At 50.2% G+C, this 20,430-nt stretch overlaps 6 protein-coding genes and 1 non-coding gene across 7 annotated transcripts; 5 read left to right on the top strand and 2 right to left on the bottom strand.

Moving 5' to 3' along the window:
- Positions 1-664: 664 nt before the first annotated feature.
- On the top strand, positions 665-4,291 carry F9C07_13289 (putative C2H2 finger domain protein; the record flags this gene model as incomplete). The annotated part of the gene is made up of 1 exon (XM_041287474.1): positions 665-4,291. The coding sequence occupies one exon, from the start codon at positions 665-667 to the stop codon at positions 4,289-4,291; it is 3,627 nt and encodes a 1,208-aa protein (XP_041151102.1).
- A 969-nt stretch (positions 4,292-5,260) lies between these two features.
- On the top strand, positions 5,261-11,421 carry F9C07_2287490 (C2H2 type zinc finger domain protein). The gene is made up of 6 exons (XM_071510908.1): positions 5,261-7,653; positions 7,751-8,502; positions 8,575-8,838; positions 8,894-9,601; positions 9,659-10,475; positions 10,534-11,421. Exons 1-6 carry the CDS (start codon positions 7,648-7,650, stop codon positions 10,660-10,662), a joined length of 2,676 nt encoding a protein of 891 aa, XP_071367413.1. The 5' UTR covers positions 5,261-7,647; the 3' UTR covers positions 10,663-11,421.
- Positions 10,790-11,333, bottom strand: F9C07_2237111 (uncharacterized protein; the record flags this gene model as incomplete). Its single annotated transcript, XM_041295245.1, has 3 exons — positions 10,790-10,845; positions 10,922-11,048; positions 11,202-11,333. The coding sequence occupies 3 exons, from the start codon at positions 11,331-11,333 to the stop codon at positions 10,790-10,792; spliced, it is 315 nt and encodes a 104-aa protein (XP_041151104.1).
- Positions 11,422-11,511: 90 nt separating the features above from the next.
- On the bottom strand, positions 11,512-12,570 carry F9C07_1949540 (uncharacterized protein). The gene is made up of 2 exons (XM_071508521.1): positions 11,607-12,570; positions 11,512-11,557 (listed from the first exon to the last, which is right to left on the bottom strand). Exon 1 carries the CDS (start codon positions 12,412-12,414, stop codon positions 11,740-11,742), a length of 675 nt encoding a protein of 224 aa, XP_071367412.1. The 5' UTR covers positions 12,415-12,570; the 3' UTR covers positions 11,512-11,557; positions 11,607-11,739.
- A 101-nt stretch (positions 12,571-12,671) lies between these two features.
- Positions 12,672-17,714, top strand: F9C07_2076577 (AAA family ATPase; the record flags this gene model as incomplete). Its single annotated transcript, XM_041295250.2, has 2 exons — positions 12,672-14,727; positions 14,785-17,714. The coding sequence occupies 2 exons, from the start codon at positions 12,672-12,674 to the stop codon at positions 17,712-17,714; spliced, it is 4,986 nt and encodes a 1,661-aa protein (XP_041151105.2).
- Positions 17,715-18,571: 857 nt separating this feature from the next.
- Positions 18,572-19,530, top strand: F9C07_13292 (pre protein translocase subunit Sec66; the record flags this gene model as incomplete). Its single annotated transcript, XM_041295253.1, has 3 exons — positions 18,572-18,671; positions 18,745-19,055; positions 19,129-19,530. 3 exons carry the CDS (start codon positions 18,572-18,574, stop codon positions 19,528-19,530), a joined length of 813 nt encoding a protein of 270 aa, XP_041151106.1.
- Positions 19,531-19,948: 418 nt separating this feature from the next.
- Positions 19,949-20,048, top strand: F9C07_t238. Its single transcript has one exon. It is a non-coding gene; the product is annotated as a tRNA-Arg (tRNA).
- Positions 20,049-20,430: the final 382 nt, after the last annotated feature.

Genomic DNA, 20,430 nt, shown 5'->3' with positions numbered 1-20,430 from the left:
ACCCCTCTTTTTGCGTCGTATCTGTATAGGTAGCCAAGACTCTTTTGCTATTTATCCTCCACCAACCTTTTCGTCAATCTGCCCTACAAGGCGCCGTTACGCTTAAAAACCACCCCCCTTTTTTTTTCTCTCTTTAATTTCTGTTCCCCACTGCCATTAGCTCCTCCCAAACTTTGAACCCACGGTTCTTTCTGTCCCTCCCGTCGATTTTATCTCGACCTCATTCATCTTCTTGGCCTTTTCCCATTGCCCGTTACCAGTAAAGGCAGTTCTGGAGGTCAATTCAATATACGTCATTGGTCGAGAACAAGCTGAATTGCGATCAAGAACGCCCGCAGAATGATTCCTGCGGTGGCCTAATTGAAAGTGACTGCTATTTACGGATTCTTTTTCTGTTACTTCTATATACTCAATATATCTTATTGACTTACTTTTTTTGTGATTGCATAAACCGCCGCTCTGCTCATCGATGGCTTTCTAGACATGCGTCCTCAACTCTGCTTTCCATCTCAGTGAGGTTCTACCGTACCAGCCAGAGGAACTGCGCGCGCACGTTAGCAGAGCCGTCTGGAAGAGAGGACAAGACTGCAACATCCCTCATACCTTTGATTTTGTGCCGGTCACGCGAAAAAAGAGGCATCAGATATTTGGCTTACCCACAACCATGTCAACGCTATCGCCTCAGTTCGTCCCGAACGACTCGCCCAATCCCGCAAAACTTAATGACGCTTCCTTTCCCGACCCTTATCTCTCGGCCCAGCTAGATCCGGAGGTAGCATCTTTCAGATCATCTGCAATCAGATTGACCCCTGTGAGCGGCGAAGATCATGGCTCGCGCGATGCTTCCTCTTCCCCTATAGGTTCCCATGTGCACAGTGACTCGCCCCGCGATGAGGCACATCCGGCTTCTTATTCTGAATACCTTAGCCCCACGGACGACCTCTCCAGTGAGATGAGCGTTCATACATCGCCAACCGCCGATTACCTGTCGGCAGCCTTCAGTACAGACCTATCCCCAGACTCGAATAGTTGGCAGTATGACGGGGGTTTACATCCAGGGATGCGCAGCACTGCATTAGACCCGAACGAGTTGAACTCTGCACAGATGATCATGGATCCCTCTCAGCTACTTACTCCGAATCTGACCAACAAATCAAGCCTCTCTTCTGAGACAACCAGTATCAAAAATCAGACTGGTCCTGTTGCCTTGCAGAACCAACCGCAGGCACTCACTTTGATCACTGGTCCCCCCGATGAATGTCTGGATGTGCCCGGCGACCTCGGCTCGCCCAGGGCCAGAAGCCCAATTGTCAAAATTGAAAGTTTTTCCCGGGGTGATTCGCCAGTCAGAGATATGCGGCGACCAAGTCATTCGTCAACACACCTTTCCCCCGGCGGGCCATCTAGCGAATCCGACGAGGAAGCAGGTGTGGACAATGGCAAATATCTTGGATCTGTCCAGTCTGTCTCGCGAGGACATGATGGATCCTGGATTCCAAACGCAGCTACTGGCCACGCTGGTGTGGACCCCACGTCCCGGAAAAATGTTTACGTGCCGAGCCCGAATGAGCTGGAGCTGCGACGACAGTTGGATGAGAAGAATGAAGATATTCGATCTTGGTCGGCCTCAGTCAGTGTGGCGAATAGTGAGAATGGCGATGACCCAACCCCACACAGGGGCCGCAAGCACACAGGTAACCGACGCAGAGCGAAGAGCGCTGGCGACCCTTCGCTCCAGCAAGATTACTTCAACTTGAAAGTTGCTCTCATCCCTGGACCAGGCGTACTCGTCACTGAGAACAGTGAAGAGGAATACAGCGATCATGAATCAGAAATCGAGGGAACTGGCTCGGAAACCCCGGCCGCCAGTGTGAATGAGGCGAGATGGGTTCTGGGAGAAGAGGAAATCCAACTCAGTCCTGAAGGTGAAGAACCATCACCGCATCAGTTCCTGGGACGACCTCCGTGGCGAGATCTCGCGCCGGTCCCTTCTCCGGACATGGCCCGCACGCAGCCTGCAAGCTCAACTGCGGCCATGGTCGAGTATGAGAGACGTGTGAGGGACTTGGATAATGTTTCGCGCGCGGCAACCTGGGGCACCCGCGACGTCGATATCAACAGTCTCCTCGGTGGGGGGGGTTCCTTCGAAAATTTGGCTATCAGCAACGACAAAAGCAGGAAACACGAGCGGCGGAGCAGTCTCCGCAAGTTGTTGCACAGGAAATCGTCCAACAATCTCAAACCACCTAACAATCTCAAGCGGCATCTGTCTGATCTCTCTATCTCGCTACCCGGCTCTGATGACCACAGCAAGGGCGACGAAAATAAAAGCTCCCATCAAAGGAAGAACAGTTTCCCGCATCGTAAACTGAGCCTTGGCCTTTCACCTAGATCGCCTAGATCTTCCAGGTCACCCAGTTTGAGCACTGGCGGTGCCGTTATTGCCATAGCCGGGCAAATGGCCGCCATTGGTGGAAAAGATACCCTTCGGGTGGCATCCCCAAGCTCCACAAGCAACCCTTGGCCTTCGCTCAAGGTCCGTGGGCGGAGCAGAAGTGAAATACCCAGACCGTCAACACCTGGGCTCATCGACCTAATGACAAGCCATGGTGGGCCACCGGTTGCCAACATCGCATATTCACACTTACAGCCAGAACCTCGCAGCGCCCCACCAAACCAAAGTCGACTAGGGCATGGCACCAGTGACGGTGATGAGAACGACGATAACGTACCTGATGAGAGAGGGTTAGTGATGGATCTTTCGGTTCAGTCACGCCTCCCCGTGCCTACATTGGAAGGGTTCAGGACTCAAATCGCTCAGCTAAATCCCCGACTTCAACCGGCACTACTTGACCGCTTTGCCAACGAGCAAGTTCGCCGCTATAAGAAGTTGGTGGAAAACAAATTCACTCATACCTGTGCGGTTAGCGAGAAGGGCTGTGCTTCAGGCAAATTTTGCTTTGCCCAGGGCGGCGAAGCCCTGCTGTTGACGCCTCGTGCAGGCCCGCAGGATTCAGAAACCCCCCATACTCAATTCCAAATCCCTGGGCATGGTGAGGCAGGCGATGATTCTCCAGCCCTCGGGGAAAGCGCTGTCACTGCAGCACAGTTCCCTCCGGGGGTCCCTTTGCCGCCAGTCAAACGGCTCCCAGCGGAGTTTGAATGCCCGATATGCTTCCAGGTGAAGAAGTTTCAAAAGCCATCGGATTGGACCAAGCATGTCCACGAAGATGTGCAGCCGTTCACCTGTACTTTTGCTCATTGTAGCGAACCCAAATCATTCAAACGAAAGGCTGACTGGGTCCGACATGAGAGCGAACGGCATAGACAACTAGAATGGTGGACCTGTTCGGAGCCCGATTGCAACCATACTTGTTTCCGAAAGGATAACTTTGTGCAGCATCTTGTCCGCGAGCACAAGATGCCAGAGCCCAAGGTAAAGAAAACGAAAGCCAAAGGATTATCCAAACATCCGGTAGATCCGAATTCCCCCGAAGTGCTGGCAGAGATCCAGCGAGAGCGCGAGATTGAGCAGCTCTGGAACCTTGTGGAGCAATGTCGACATGACAATCCGAAGGGGCCAAAGGATGAGCCGTGCCGGTTCTGTGGTAACGTCTGCAGCAGTTGGAAAAAGCTTACGGTGCATTTAGCCAAACACATGGAGCAGATCGCGATGCCCGTGTTAGCTCTCGTCAACGAACGGGATCTATCGTCCAACCTGGGACCAGGTTCTACTGGCAAGGGCGATCTTGGCTCCGAGCCAGAATCGATCTCGCGCGAAACCACCAATTTTGCGCCCAATCTGAACGGGGTCCAAGCCAGGGCAGACATGTCCATAGGCTACACGCAGGCAACATACCCAGGTCATGACGTTGGGCAATCTGACGGGCTTGGGGTCCCTTTCAGCTCCACCGGCGTTCCCCACTTTACCACCATGTCAGGCGCGTTCATATCCGCCGAGCCTGAGCCGATGGACGCGTACGATGAGTATAGTGTGCAGGTGGGACTGCAGCCAGGGGGGCCCATGGACCAGTCGCGGCTCATGCCTATGCACCAGAACTCAGTGACATATCCTCCCCCTTTCAACGCCGGGCCACGCCCTCGGGTCTCCAATCAGGATATGAGCGTATTACAAGAATCGTATAATTTCTCCATGTCTCCCACGGAGATGCAGCCGACCTATGACCCCCAGTACATGTCATCCACGGGGGAAAATGGCTATGTCTGCCAAGGGACTGTGGCACCCACCATGCCATTCACTGCGCCCGAGGCCTACCCAAACCAACTGTAGTAAACCGGTTTACCACTCGATCTATACTGGGCCGGGCCGTAACCGTCTGCCCCATCACATTTATTTGATTCTTTTCGTATATGATACCCTAGCGCACTAGTTTGGCAGATCGTGAACGAAATTTTCTACAATCGGATCTGAAACGGTTTTATATTTTTCTTATACTTTTTACTATGACCTTTTCTTTCTGTCAGCACCCCTGGGTATCAGGCACATTATATGGGTGGTTGTCTTGTTGAATCTCTGGAGACGATTGATCTGCATTGATATACCCATGAACAATAGATGATTTACTCGATGGTCATGTCTTGGCCTAGGTTAGCATGCGCGTCAAGTGACACTTACTTTTTACGCTCTGGTTTCAGCCGCCGGGCTTTGTCAATCGCCTTTTTTTTTCTTCTTTTGCTTTTTTTTTTATTTCCTTTCTCTTTTTTCTTTTTCTAAATCCCTCTTCCCCTTGGCGAATATTTTTGACTTTTTGCCTGTTTTTGGTGCTTACAGACATTTTGGGCCCACAAATGACAGACGTTAAAACTACCGACGCAGTGGAAGTGACTAACGATTTCTTCGACGCGGTATTTAGGAAAGAGGGACCTCGTATGAGAAACGGAGGGTCTCTCTGTATGTACTCCGTACACCCTACCTCAGGACTACTAGTAGGAAGTAGGAGTCCACGCTCGATGGAAAGTCCGAAAGGGACAGTTGCTCAACGGATGGTGATTGGACAAGAAGGCCATGCACCTGGCCCAGAGAGAAAAGCACGAAGAACGGGGAATCCTGGAACTAGGCCACTAGGTGCAGAGTTCTAGGGAGGTTGACCAGCGAGGGAATCTCAACTGGCAATCTGTCAGCCTGAAAGGGGAAAAAAAAAATGAGACATCACACGGCCGGATGCACTCAGAAGTACCTAACGAGTGGCACATCCCCTGTTAAATTATAAATAGTAATTGGTAACCGTAATATTGCAGAAGTGGGAGACCTTCACGATGGATGATCTTGACTTCCGCGGAGGTTTAGAGAAAAAAAAATAAAATAAAAAATAAAATAAAATAAATGACTGCGGATGAGGAGTCAAACGACAAAAAGAATTCAGGAGGAGGGAGTGGAACTTAAAATAAAATAAGATAAACACGAGTTTGAAGGGGATCGACAAAGTGGGATGGGGGTTGAGAGTGTTCAGTTGACGGGATACGTTGGGGGAGTTCGTCCGGTAAGGTTTTTTACCTCGACGCCAACCTTCCGGGCGATGGGAAGACGACAGGGTTGGCTTTTGGCTTTGACAGTGAGGTGGAGGTCCTGGATGAGGGGATGGCAAATGCAACTCCTCAGGCATTGCCTATCTGGGTGAGATTCGAGTCGTTGGATTATAGTATACTCATCCATACTCCTACAGAACCCAGCCAGGGATAGACAGTCAATGGAATGAATTCTGTCCAGCTTTCCGAGGCAGCCAATCACAAGGACAAATTGCCGTACATTTGGGATTCAGGGTCTAGGCTGATAACGTACGATTTCCACGATATCGGGTGGAAATGCGGATCCAATGAGACCGTCGGCTAGTAAATAAGATTAGGTGATACTAGCTGGAGTGATGTGCAGGAGTAATCATAATAATCAGCAATAATGAGATTTGCACTTTTGCACCTTAGCCTAGATTAGCATGTTATAGTACTAGTGGGTAGTAGGTATGTGGTGTTAATGTCCCTTTTCCGAGAGAGAAAAATTAAAATCAAAATATAAAATTAAATTATCAAAAAAAATTCAAAAATTCTTTTTCTCGCATGATAAAGTCTTTTTGAGGAACTTTTGTAATCCTTACAGGCACAGCCACGCTGTTGTCCGTGTGCTATTGGTTCTTATGCTGGTTGTCATGATGCTGATGGAGTCCTTCTCATTTTCCTTCACTTGCCAATCACGGACCACATACCACGCGTGCCATGGAGCCCCCCTTACATCCCTTCGTTCCCATGAGAGAATTCCAAACTAGGTAAGTAGCTTACCTGCCATTAGTCATGAACCTCATTCGTTTCAGCTGACGAATCCCGGGGATTCAATTCCCGATATGGAGATTGACGGTGGGAGCTGAGGAGGGTCTTTGCTCTTCCCCCCCCTCATCTGGACAATGAACTTGTATGCTCCATGGAGATAGGGTCCTAGAGGTACATACATACCTTAGGAATCAAGAGGCTGTAATTCCTCTCTATCTAATCTATCTACATTCTACTCGTCCGATCCGACTATCCAAGGGTAGCTCGACAAAGCTCTTTCTGCAATCAGCTCCTGAACCTGTACGTATGTACATACATATCTGTATCATGGATACGGCTCTGCCTCTCTCTCTCTCTCTTTTTGTGTACCTGGAGTCATATCTGACGGAATTGGTCGGGGAAGAAAGGTAGGGGATGGTGAGATGGTAGCTGAATGAAAGTAATATGTATGTACATACATGCAACATGAACGCATGCATTCAGAAAAGGAAAAAGGGAATAAAAAAAAAGAAAAGAATCAGGAAATTTCTGTTTTCTGTGGTTGATGTATGACAGATCTTAATGAAGGGTTGAGAGTAGTCACGTTAATTTCCCCTCCTCAGCTCTCTCATCTCCCCTTTAACCCCAAACAAGAATAGTGTGGAATCAATCAACTTTCATTCTCTGGAAGATCCTCAATTGCCATTCCTCAGCTTTCATAGACTCTGCAGTTCAGCTCCCGCTTATTGGTCCCTTCGTATGGATGCACAGACAGTACGTACTTTTGGGTGTCCCCCCCTTTCTCCTCTCCTGTCAATGTGGGAATCTTCTCTTCCCTTTTCTCTCTGAAGTTTGAACACGTTATCGCGTGGGGTTTGGCGATGGAGTGAGTTAGTGTCCACCACCGGCCCGTCGATCACATCGTCTATCCTTTCCCTTCTTTTCCACCGTTGAACATTGATGCTTACGCTCGTCTTCCCTTGTCGTTTCTTTTATTAATTATATATAGGGAGTGTGTTAATCAACCTTGTTCTATTTAAAAACGGATCTTCTTCATAGTCATATCCCAGTCTATGTTTCATCTCAGAACTTACTCAGCCTCACTGCCCGACTTTCCCATCAGCTTCCCTTTTTGACTATGTTCGATCTGGTCTCAACTATCATCATTTCTACAAGAAGACCATTTTGACTGCGGATGGTGCCTAAAAGAAGTTATATTAGACTCATGGCCTGTGAGCGCTTTAAACATCTATATAAATCAATCCGCTACTCAGCTCACGCGCTATCCTGACACATCCCCCCCGCCCCTCACTACTTGAGCCTGTCAATACATCCGAGACGTGGAAACGATTATCGGCAAGGTCATTTTAGACAGCTGACTTGGCAGCTATGAGCGTATGTGACTGTCGTCCGGTCTCGTTCAGTCCTGCCTCAATCGTCAGCCGTCAGTGAAATATTGGACTAGTACACTGACTATGCCTATTTGCTTTAGGAGCCTAACCCCAAAAGACTGGCTTGGGACAACTCGGGGGATATCCTCCAAGGTATGCTGGACCGGCAGGTCGCACCAACATCACCGCAGTTAGAGTTCTCGTCGGATGGGTTTTTAACCTCTGAATATGCTCTAAGCGATCCAGCGTCTTTTCTGGGCCTGCAATTCGGTCCCGATTCCGCAGTAATCCCGCACAGCCATCTATCTATGCTCAACCAATGGCCACCACATCACCAGCAAGCATCATCACCACCGCCTCAGCCCAGCCTGGATGTTTCTCAGTACCATCACCCGCGGTTAACGAGCAATCAAGATGCGTGGAACCCACTTCAAGTGACAGGCGTGCCGGTGAGCACGTCGACATGGGGGTTTCCCAACGCGAATAAGCTCCAGCAGACGCCCGAGGGTGGCCGCAAAAATTCGACGGGGCAGCACAGCGCAATCTCCGAGAGTGACAGTCATTATAATGGCTTCCACCCCTCGGATTCAGGATACTGCAGTCGCAGCTGTACCACGCGTTCGGTCACCACGTCGTCTAACGCAGTTGATTCCGTCAGCAGCCCATTCTTGGCGCCGCATGAACATGAACAAGAAGATCGAGCATCAATGTTGGACCTTGGCCCATCCCACTGTGGCGACACAGTCGTCGATGCGCTGGAGATAGTCGAATCACCATCTTTGATGTGTCATGATGTGATTACATGTGATTACCCCAACTGCCCTTGGACGGGCAAATGTCCATCCGATAAGAGGTATGTTTACTCTTTTCAGCATGTTTTAAAAAATTCACTCTGCAGAAGAATCATAAAGTTGACTGGCAGCAGGAAGCATGAAGCGAGACATAGAAAGCTGTTCAAATGCGACGAGCCCGGTTGTACGCGGAAGGAAGGCTTCGGTACCATCAATGATCTTGCACGACATAAAAAGTGCGTCCACAAACAGGAACCAGAACGCGGCCCCAAAGTGCTGTACATGTGTTTTGGGCGTAACTGTCCACGCCGAGGTAAGGAATGGCCCCGGTTGGACAACTTCCGTCAGCATCTCTCCCGGATGCACAATGACGAGGATACCAATGAATTACTGAAAAGGTAAGTCAGCTTGTCTACGAATACGTCAGAAAAAGCAAGCACTAAGCTCATCCAGGTCGCATGATTGGTATGAGTCTTATGTAAAGCCACGTGTTGAGCCTTCATCTTTTGCCGACCGCTTCTCGGATGAGGCAACGGTTGCTGCTTCTGAATCAGAATATGTGAGAAGAGATTCTGGTCCGGACCTTCACAGCTTGCGGTCTCCAGATACGCCTGTCTTTAGGCCATCTAATCAGTCAGGCCTTCAACCAGTTGAGGACCCCCAGACTCAACGGAGATATTCCACCTTGGATAGTACACCAAGCATTCCTGCAAGAGATACTACGCAGCGCCTTGATCTACCGGCCCTGACGACCCTCAATCTGGGCTCTACCACGGACCTAGATCCTTCTTCCACTTCTTCTCGGCTAGGACACGCCCAACCTGACAGAATGGAAAATATGGTATCCGAGATGGCTACTAACATGGTCAACGCCATGGCAAGAATGATGAACAGCAGTAGCAACGATAACGGTAACAGCCAGCGCAGACACAGCCACCATATGGGCGACAAAGTAGAGACACTTGGAGGGAATGACGGATTGTCCGATCAGAAGCGGGAGATTATGCAGAAGATTTTATCTGCAGCTCTAGACCAAGTGTCCGGAAACCCAGAGCCTAGTCAGGCTGATTCGCAGACGGTGCCTGACAGTAAGTCCGACAAAAAAGGCTGGATACAATGCGAATTCTGCACGAAGCGCACGCGTCTGCGCTGTGAAATGAAGTAGGTGATCATACGTCGCTTGTATCTGAAATAAAGTCCTAATATTTCAACCTCAAGGAAACACAAGAAGCGCCATGAGCGACCGTATGGTTGCACATTCGAAAAATGCAGCAAGACCTTCGGTAGCAAAGCCGACTGGAAACGACACGAGAACTCCCAGCATTTCCCCTTGCAGAGTTGGCGCTGCACCCTTCCCGATGCTACACAAGGGGATCGATCTTGTGCTCGCCTATTCTATGACCAAGGAGAATATACCCGTCATCTGAAGAAGCATCACCATGCAGAAGATAAAGAGGTACAAGCTGCACTCGCCAAGAACAGCATCGGTCCGCACGGACAGTCGCAATTCTGGTGTGGCTTTTGTCGCGACATCATCCCACTAAAGGGCCAGGGCCTTGCCGCGTGGAATGAGCGCTTCAATCATATAGATTCTGAGCACTTCAAAAATGGCGAGCGGATTGAGGATTGGCTCCTTCCTTCGGGGCATCTGACCAAGGGCGCAGAACGCGATGAAGGAAAGGAACGAATCAGCACGCACGAAGATGGAGATGGCGAGCCTCCAGCGGACGACGTGAGCGACGATGAGACTGTCGGCAGTATCTGTAACTCTGAGGGTGAGAACCAACGGGATGAAACCCCGATGGCAGCCCCAGAACAAGTACAGAATCCTTCACTTCGCCAAGTGAACACTCATTTCCAAAACAATTTTCCTATGTTTAACTCTCTTCCCGACCAGACGAACTTACGAAAACGCAAATTCTCCGCCCCACAACCGTCTCTAGACTACTATGCTCGGGCGGATATTCCGGCAATGGAGAAAAGATATAAGACAGATGATGCGATCCAATCCCATTATGGGAACCTTGTCTACTGCGTAAGTCACTCTGGATCAATTGGTTTGTGAGACTAAAGATAGGCTAACCCGAGAACAGTGTCAGTGTACGCAGGGTTCGTTTTCTTGGTCTTATACCGCCCAATGCTTATATTGCCCTCATAGCTTCTGTGGCAGTTGTGGGAGTGAGCGCCAGCCACGGCCTAATGGATATATAGAATCCTCTTAAAGGATGCTGTACATACATATTGACCCTACCAAACTAGCTCTAAATGATATGAAAGTAACGACAGTTCTTACATTGACATCCGGGGTATATACAATACAATGTTCACGCAGGATAAGATAAAAAGCCCTTATTTTTGGGCGCCCGTCAGCTCCCTAGCCTGCTTCTCTAAAGCTGCCACTTCTTCTGTGATGAACTGTTAGAAGCAATGCGGGAGGCAAAAGACCAGGGGCAACAATAGGGGAATTCCGTAAACACGTACGATTTTTAATATATTTCGACTCATCCATTTCAAGTTTCAGCCATGTCCAGTAAATCACTTGGTATGTGAAGATGGCTCCCAAGAAGACCTTGGCAAACGGACTTGCAAAGATTTTATAACGGGATGCCTGGGATGAGTTAGCCTTTTTCTGGGGGATGTTTATTTGGCCTCCTAAACTTGAAGAACATATGGATATATCTTTGTTATAGACACCTTGCCTTATATAGCTCCATGGCGCAATTTACGACAAGAACGAAAGCCAAAGTTAGGAAGCACTTACCCCTTCTTTGAACGAACTGGATTGGTTGGCGTTCAAGTTTCTCCCGGTGGTGCTAAACGGTCTGCGAGAAGAAAATGCAGTGAAGAGGAAACGGGGCGGCGAGGGGCGTGTAAGTGGCAGTCGGCGAAACATATTGAGAGGGTAAAGAGGTATTATCCGATCAAATTTATGTACTGGGATTAGAGGTAATGAATTGATTTGGGTTCTCCGGGATGTATGTATTTATATACAAAGCCAAACTGAGTCGTGGATGAAAGAAGAATTGATGACTCAGCAATCACATGACAGGAAAGTCGCTAAATCCGCATTAGGCAAGCGGCTCTGCATTAAATCATGATGGACAGGCGGGGAGGAGCCTAAGGACGATAAGCTTCGAGGACCTGGGGAAAGGTCGAGGTTCCTGACCGACCTATTTCTTCCTTCTTCCATCTTTTGGCACCTCGGGTTTGCGCCCTGGACTACGTCGAGATCCGGTCGGAGAGCGGTCGATATTGACCGAATCTCTGCATCGAAGCTTGGAGCTCTACTGTGACTAGGTTTACCCAGGATTTCTAGTGAACTCTACGTGGGTGAGAAGAGGGAGTGATGGGTGCGGCAAAGGGAGGACGATGAAAGGGTTGAGCTGTTGTGTTTTTAACACGACGACGGAAAATCGACGGTACGGAGTAGTGTTTGCTGCCGCCGTGGAGCAAAAATGGGCAAAATGACGCGGATGAAGGCACGTGCACCGGCGCGCTAACCCCGAAGGAGGCCTAGCTGCGGCGCGGGTCTGTGGCTCGTGCCCCGGGAATGGCAGGACTAGCCGGACGGCCAGCTGTGGCTGGAGCAGGCCAGGCAAAAGGCGTGCGCGAGTCTTTCCGCCCTTCGATCTTCTTGTCCCACGCCCGTTTATTCGATGTTTGTTACTTGTGTGGCAGCGTGGATTTTGGCCCATTTGACCGTTTCGTTTTTCGCTCGTTTCTGATTCTTGTGCGCCATCTCGTGTTTTTCGGTCACTGGATGCGATCGGCCCTCCCCTTCCCGTACCGGCCTTTGTCGTGAGATTCACTGCGATTTCTCTCTCCCGGGGCCCTGCGCTTTGCGCTTCGCCGTAGCCCCGTGGTATATATAACCATCTCTTGTCCACGGGCGGCACGTCGTCCCCCCAACGTTGATGTATCGTGTCTGCAGGGGAGCTTAGGTCTTTGTCTGACTGCATGAGAAACAACACCATTGTCTTGTGCTGAATGGCAGTATCTGTTTGGGTCTGTTTACTTTTTGTTTAACGTGACAATACGTTCTACTTTTCCGTTCACTCAGTCCCTGGTGAGTTCCATCCATATTTCTACATCTCCATCAGCCTCCCTGGGCGCGAATTTCCCGTGTCTTCAATGACCTATCACATGGCAATGTGTCTCGAATCATTCCTTTTTTGCTCACATGGCGACCATCAAAAGAGATCCAACGCTCAAGCCTTTCTGGCACGATACCATGGCTCGTATGAAGCGCTCAATCGAAGAAATCGCCAACAAGTCCGATTCGGACGATGACGACTACAGCGACCACCCCCGCTCATCTCGCCGCTCCGTCTCGCGTTCCAAGTCGAGGAAGAAGTCCAAGCCGTCGAAGAAGAGACCTCGTCGCCGTTCCAACGATGACATTGTGTCTGACGATGATGATTTCTTCAGTGAGGATGAGGAATTGTCTTATGAAGAGTCGGAGGAAGAACCTGATATCAACGCTCAGAGGAATGCAAGAGGCCTCGTCGCGCGAAGGGCGGCCACGAACCGTCCACTTTATAACGAAGGCGATTCAAGTAGCTTCGAGGATGACGACGGTGAATCAGAACAAACTTCACCAAAGAAACGCAAAACTGCCGTGGTCACGTTAAAATTGGGTGATGCTTTGAAGCGACAGCCACAGCAGGACCAAGGAAACCGACGAGTCACCCGACGCACACGAGGCGCGTCGGAAGACATTTACGCGCTCACCAACTCAGGTCGCCATGTGGAAACAGTCGAACGAGGTACACATAGTCCAGAGGCTGAAGTAATTCGACCAAATCGCCGCGGATCTCGCTCATCGAAGCAGGTTCCTACGGTCATGGAAGAAGATGATGAGACTCAGGAGAAGCAGGAAGAGTATATTGAAGAGACCACCACGGAAGTCAAAGGCTCCCAGGTTGAGATTATGGAAAGTGCGCAGGCCAGCTTCGAAGAAGGGCCCATATCCGCTGGGGATGACCAGCAAGGAGCGGCAGAAGCCGACGAGGGCTTTGTTCCCGAGTCTGAGAACGAAGATGCTGAACACGAAGAGGATGAAGACGAAGACGAAGGCCCAGTAACCCGGAGAAGAACTCGTCCAAACAGAAGCCAGCAAATCGAGGAGCCCGAGCAGCCAGATGAAGAGGAACCGTCAGGGCCTCGTCGCTCCAGTCGAAAGAAACCGAAGAGTTCTCAGCGAAAGCGATTGAATGATGAGGAGAGCGACTTTGAACCCGAAGAGGAAGACTCGAACGATGATGATGAGGTATCCCAGACCGGAAAATCCAACGCATCTCCCCGTAAAGCCAGTCAAGCACGCGATGATGAAGAGGACAGCGCCGCCGGACGGCGTCCTGGTCTTCGCAAGAGGGCGTCTCGATCTCGTGGGCAATCCGAAGCGGCGGCTGATATTGCAGAAGAACTCGCCGAAGAACTTGAGGATCTGAGGGGTGGCCGACCTCGTAGAAGATTACAGACGGATATTGTGTATGAAAAACCTCGGCGCAGCCGCAAGGATGTGGATTATCGAATCATACGACCGGACCTAATTCTACCGATCGAGGAAGCCGAGAACGAGGTCAATGAATCTCCCTCGCGCCGTGGTGGCCGCGGGGGTGGCGGCGGCGGTAGCTGGCAACGCACCCTATTCCCTACTTATGGACCTTTCGGAGGCGGTGGCCCAGCTGCGATTCTGGCTCCCCCCGGGGCACCTGCTGCGACTGGAGGCGTTGACAGTGATAGCAGCGATGATGAAGGGTTGCATCACCCGCGTGGCTCCGTTGCCGGTGTGGGATCTGCTCTTGGGCCACACGGCGCTGGTCTTCTCCCCGGCCAGACGCAAACACACGACGCTGCGCAAGGTCTCTCAGGGACTCCGGCAAACCTGGGCAAAGTCAAGGATAAGCAGGCGCTTGCGGATGCAGACCCGTTAGGTGTGGATATGAGTGTCAATTTCGATAGCGTTGGAGGCTTGCAGGGCCATATTGATCAGTTGAAGGAAATGGTGTCTCTTCCTCTGCTATACCCGGAGATCTTCCAGCGTTTCCACATCGTGCCGCCTAGAGGAGTTCTCTTCCATGGTCCTCCTGGAACGGGTAAAACCCTTTTAGCCAGAGCCTTGGCGAACAGTGTCAGCTCCGAAGGCCGTAAAGTCACATTCTACATGAGAAAAGGAGCTGATGCGCTAAGCAAATGGGTGGGTGAGGCTGAAAGACAGCTGCGACTACTATTCGAGGAAGCTCGTAAAACACAGCCTAGCATTATCTTTTTCGACGAAATTGATGGTAAGTGAACAACCCCTGAAGAAAGAGCCCTAACACTACTGACTTATCTACCTCTAGGTCTGGCTCCAGTGAGATCAAGCAAACAGGAACAGATCCATGCGTCTATCGTCTCTACTCTGCTAGCGTTGATGGATGGTATGGATGGCCGTGGTCAAGTCATTGTTATTGGTGCCACCAATCGACCTGATTCGATTGACCCTGCTCTACGCCGTCCGGGTCGTTTTGATCGAGAGTTCTACTTCCCCCTGCCGAATGCCGAAGGTCGGCGCGCTATTCTCGACATCCATACCAAGGGCTGGGATCCACCTCTTCCGGGCCATATCAAGGATGAGCTGGCTGAGATCACTAAGGGTTATGGAGGAGCCGACCTTCGTGCTCTTTGCACAGAAGCCGCTCTTAATGCAGTACAAAGAAGATATCCTCAAATCTACAAATCCGACAAGAAGCTTCTTATCGATCCGAAGAACATCGATGTCACCCCGAAGGACTTTATGCTCGCGATCAAGAAGATGGTCCCATCATCAGAGAGGTCCACTTCATCCGGCGCCTCGCCGCTCCCCAAGGAAGTCGAACCGTTACTACGTCATCCTCTGGCCGACATTAGAGCCCTGCTCTCCGAAATTCTTCCACAAAGAAAACGGCTCACTGCTTTGGAAGAAGCACAATTTGAGGAGCCCGAGGGCGCTGGAAGTTTCCAACGCGAGCAGATGCAACAAGAATTCGACAGGTCGCGAGTTTTCAGGCCCAGGATGCTGCTTCGCGGACTAATGGGCATGGGCCAACAGTATCTGGCGGCTGCCATTTTGCACTACTTTGAAGGACTGCACGTGCAATCGTTCGATTTGCCTACTCTCCTTAGTGATTCGACTCGGTCCCCGGAAGCAGCTGTCATACAGCTCTTTGCAGAGGTCAAGAGACATAGGCCAAGTGTGATATACATTCCCAACATAGAAAGTTGGTCCGAAACCGTTGGGCAAGCCGTTCTCTCCACCTTCTTGGGTTTGCTGCGGTCGATACCTCCCACTGATCCTGTCTTGCTTCTCGGAGTCCAGGAGATAACAGGAGAAGAAATCGACACCGGGCTGCTACGGCAGATGTTTGGGTTTTCGAAGAGAAACTTTTACGACCTGAAAGCGCCAGGAAATGAAGCACGGTACGAGTATTTCAGTAAGGTAGTCGAGTACATCAAAACCTCGCCAGCGCATTTTCCGGATCCCGAGAACCGTAAGAAGAGGGAACTCGAGACCCTGGAGATTGCGCCTCCACCTCCGCCAAAGCCCACAACGCCACTCACCAAGGAGCAGCTAAAAGCTCAGAAAAAGAAAGATCACCAAACGCTGAATCTTCTAAAAATTAGGATCCAGCCTATCATGGACCAGATCAAGAAGTACAAACGGTTCAGAACCGGTGTGATCGATGAGTCTCAGATCCGGTACCTCTGGGAAGAGGATGATCCCAACATCGTCACAAGCGATCTACCGATTGAACAGCGGACCACCTTCCGGCCATTCGAGAAGGCTTATGACAAACACGGCGTCCCGGGACTCTGGGAAACCGTGTCGGGTAAATTCTTCTACAATATGGAAATCGTTACCATCGAAAAGCGCCTCTCCAATGGATACTATAAACGACCCAGTGACTTCCTGGCGGACATAAAGCGACTAGCCAAAGATGCACGACAGACTGGCGATCAAGAGAGGATCTTGAGAGCCAACGAGCTTCTGTCTAACGTTGAAGTTGATATCTCCACCATCGAGCAGGCCGAGCCGCAGCTCGTCGCAGAATGCGAGAATGTCTACATTCGGGAACTGGCAAGGGAAAAGGCCGCAGCTGAAAAGGCCAAGAGGGTCGAGGAAGCAGAAAAGGGAGGCTTTTTGGGTCACACGGCGAACCATAATGTACCGCATGGTAATACCGAGTCGGGTCCTTCAAGTGGCCCTGTGGTGCTAGGCGAGACATTCCCTGACCTCGCTCCCAAGGAGCAGGCCAGACCGGTAACGCCGACACGACAATCAACGGCAAGCTTCTTGACCAACGGCTACCATCAAAGCGGAGGCTCAGATCTCAATGATCTGAGCGCCCGTGGACCGACAAGCAATGGTTCACATGAGTCGAGGCCAGATGGGGACGGTGATGTCTACATGACCAATTCAGAAGACCACTCAGGCACAAGAGACACGCAAGGCAGTTCATTCGGGCCATCGGCGCAGCCAAAACCACCGTATTCCCACACAGCGCCTTCCCAGCAGATACGACGCGAATCAGGTCTTTCGAGCTTCTCGCAGAAGGGGCCGATGACTCCAATGGCTCCGGGATCTCAGCCACACGACTACGCTAACGAAGCTTCTACTACACAAACAACGTCAGGCCAAAAATCGTCAGATCAATCATCTCTCCGTCCAAATTATACACAAAGCCCCATAGTGGGTCAAGCAATAAGGCACGATTTCCCTGACCTTACTCAATACCCAGACCGGGTGGGATTAGAAGAGCATCTACCAGACACGCAGCAATGTGACAGCAGCCAGCCGTCACCGAGGCCACGCGAGTCTCTTCCCGGAAACGCAGACTCGCAGCCCGAACACCATGTGAATGGCAGTCAGTCGCAACCGAAAACACAACCACCCGTGCCTCTTTTCGATGAATCCACGAAGCCGTCATCTCATCCGCCAGTTAATCTCCATTCGATACTGAACGATGAGGACCACTCACCAAAGCTAATCGTGGACTCTGAGTATGTCCAGAATCTGCACGAGCAGCTCACCCAGCGGACCAGTGGCTGCTCGGTGGAGCAGCTTGAGCAGATCAACACTAGCCTAATGGACTACCTGTGGCGCACGCGTGGTGAATGGAACCGCAGCAAAGTGGCCGCTGGAATTCGGGACTCATTCAATGAGATCCTCGAAGACATGCAGGCGATGCAGGAAATTGGTCCTATCAGTCAAAGGACGAAGGAACAGTTGGGTTCATCATTCGAACACCTGTAACTATGCTGCAGCCCTCGTCAAGAGAACCCTTAATTCTCTCTTCTTCCCTTGCCTCCACCCCTCAATCTCTCTCCCTCACCCTCTCTCTTTCTTCGTTTCCTTTCTTTCCTACCCATTATTTCCTCTTCGCTTGGTATAGGGTTGAATTAGGGGTGTTTGTGTACTTTGACAATGGACTTGTGTAATGAAGTCAATGCTGGCTCTAGGATCTTTCTTTTTTTTCTTTTTTTCTATCCTCTTTTATCTTCTACTCTCAGATTATACCTATCTTGTTTACATTTCCTATCTTGCTTATTATCTACGGAATGGCTGTTCTGAAAGCCTGCGAGTGTGTTTCTTTTTGGTTGGTACTACGGGTTTTAAAGGGCCGGTTTGTTTTCTCTCGCGCGAACGGTGAGCTCGTGCATGTATGCTTTAAGACATCTCATTTCCTTCAAAATTTGTGGACAATTTTGTAGATAAAATGCATCAGACAACAAAGCATCAGTGACTAGAGTTGTGTCAATAAACCCTAGAGAATTGAACGTATACTCGTATGGCAGTGAACATGTGACGCGGCCAAGACACCAGCCTGTCCTTTCCCGAAGGAGCGCGATCATCACCGCCTCACCAAATTTCCCTTTCCTGCGGCGAGGAACACTACGATTATCTCTCCCTCCCTCATACAACTCCGACATTGTGCTGCTTGGTGTCGCGCGCAATTTTTCTATTTTCAACATTCTTTGCAGACAGCGCTGCGAAGGTTTCACACGAAAACCAGCAACGATATTATGACCCCAGCCTGAATACTCCCCGCCGACATTTAAACTCCGTTCGATCGCTATTCCAGGACAGCCATATCTGTCCTATACAACGCCATGGTAAACTGGCTCAGTCTCGCCGTGCCGTTCGCCTACCTAGGTGTTCTAATCGGCTCCCTAGCAACCTTCTCCTCATTATACCGCAAGCGCAAAGCCCGTATGTTCAGCGCCTTTCCCAAAGAAGCCACGTTCATCTAGTATACTAACCAAGGCCCGTCGCGGACATATAGAAAAGGCATACTCTCTAGAACCATGGTTCCCCGCTCACCTCCAACGAGATATCTATTTCTCCCTTCTTCACATTGACCCGCCTGCGACCTCTTCTAAGGAGAAGAAGGCGCCTGCTGTACCCGAGTCGGTGCTTAAGGCTGCGCTCTTAAGACGTGCAGAGGAGGATATTAAACGGGTTTTGGCCCTGCGCAGTCAGAAACAGGCTTTGGGTGTGCTACTTCAGCGTGGTAGTGTGGGTGATGATTTGTGGCAACGGTTCCAGAGGGCGGAGAAGGAGATGGAGGATGAGGTTCGCGATGTTGTTTCTGAGGTTAGTTATTTTTCTCCTTGTGCTTTACTTCTGCATATCTTGAGGATGTGGTGACTGAATGGTTCGAACTTAGGCCAACGCATATGTACCCGGTTGGGGCCAAACGATTTTCCAATCTGCCAATGAAATGATGAACAACACCCTCTATCGCGAGCGCATCGCTGAGCAGCAGGCCAAGTTGGACGAGGAGCGTCAATGGTGGGAGAAGAGGAGAGCCAGCATCAAGGAAGGATTCATGAAGGAATTGGACGCCGAGGACTCTACTTCAACCGCACCTCCGCAGAAAACCGAAGCTCCAGCTGACACAACCCCTACCACGACCAGCAGCTCCACCCCTGCAATAAAGACCCCCGAGTCGTCTGGTGCGCCGTCCTCGGTAACTGGAAGCGATGACGATGCAGTTTTGGTCGAGGCTGATGAGCAGCCTGGGAGTCCGGCGTCCCCAAGCAAGAAGAAGAAGAAGGGCAAGAAATAATGGTTGCACGTTCGGGTGTTTCTTTCGCTTCCGTTTCGTTTATGCATGAAAAGATACTCTTACACTTTTTTCATCAAACGTATGTGTACGTTGTGTGCTCTATATAACTTGATGTTAGACGAGAGACAATAATGATGTTTCTTGGCTGGTCACATTTGTACGATATTTCTCTCTTCTTGATGAGGAAGTGATTTTACTGTCGGGTTAAGATACCCTAAGCGAAACAACCAGTTACCATAACACAAACCAGCGCATATGTTTCGTAGTGTTAATCTGGAAATGTCCGCCCTTCCACCAAAATAGCTCGCCAAGCTATATCTACCATAATATACTTTAATCCACCGACACAATGACACTTCTTACCCAGTGTCACGGTAGGCCAATAGTGTCAAAATTGGTCCCTGATTAAATAGATCCTGGCCGGCTGGCTCAATGGTAGAGCGTCAGTCTCCTAGCAGGCCATTGATTGGTCAATAGATCACAACTGAAGGTTCTGGGTTCGAGTCCCAGGTCGGTCGTTATTTTTTTAGGATTCGTTGAGTCGACTATCGAGATTGGCTCGTGAGTATTGGTACTTCAACTTGGTTGTGCAATCTGTGTTGAAGGACATTCAGATGTGATCAGAACTCTCGAGCTGAAGTCCAATATTGTCTGGATGGTGTGGATATAGACCGAAGGAAAGTACCTGGTGCTTGTGTAGAAAGTTATCTATAGCATACGGCTAGGCTAGGTTTCAGTTGATGACTCCGGCCAACCGTATCACACCCTAAGAGGCCAGAGCCAGGTTGGTGATATAGAAAATATGGAGGAACTACGTGGTCAAGTTCTACCTTCCCCCATTCCCACAGTGCATTGTCTCGTGTTTCTTCATTCTGCAGAATTTCAGAGTGGGTAAGCCAA

The sequence above is a fragment of the Aspergillus flavus genome, chromosome 8 (assembly GCF_009017415.1).
Source record: "Aspergillus flavus chromosome 8, complete sequence".
NCBI classification, from domain to species: Eukaryota; Fungi; Ascomycota; class Eurotiomycetes; order Eurotiales; family Aspergillaceae; genus Aspergillus; species Aspergillus flavus.
This window is presented reverse-complemented; position numbering and strand designations above follow the sequence as displayed.

What these genes read in the sequence shown, in the direction of transcription:
- F9C07_2287490 (XM_071510908.1), top strand. An exon ending in CGTCTGCGCTGTGAAATGAA is followed by an intron (nt 9,602 to 9,658) that starts GTAGGTGATCAT and finishes TTCAACCTCAAG; the next exon opens with GAAACACAAGAAGCGCCATG. An exon ending in ATGGGAACCTTGTCTACTGC is followed by an intron (nt 10,476 to 10,533) that starts GTAAGTCACTCT and finishes ACCCGAGAACAG; the next exon opens with TGTCAGTGTACGCAGGGTTC.
- F9C07_1949540 (XM_071508521.1), bottom strand. Translation starts at nt 12,414, where the DNA reads ATGGTGTTGTTTCTCATGCAGTCAGACAAAGACCTAAGCTCCCCTGCA.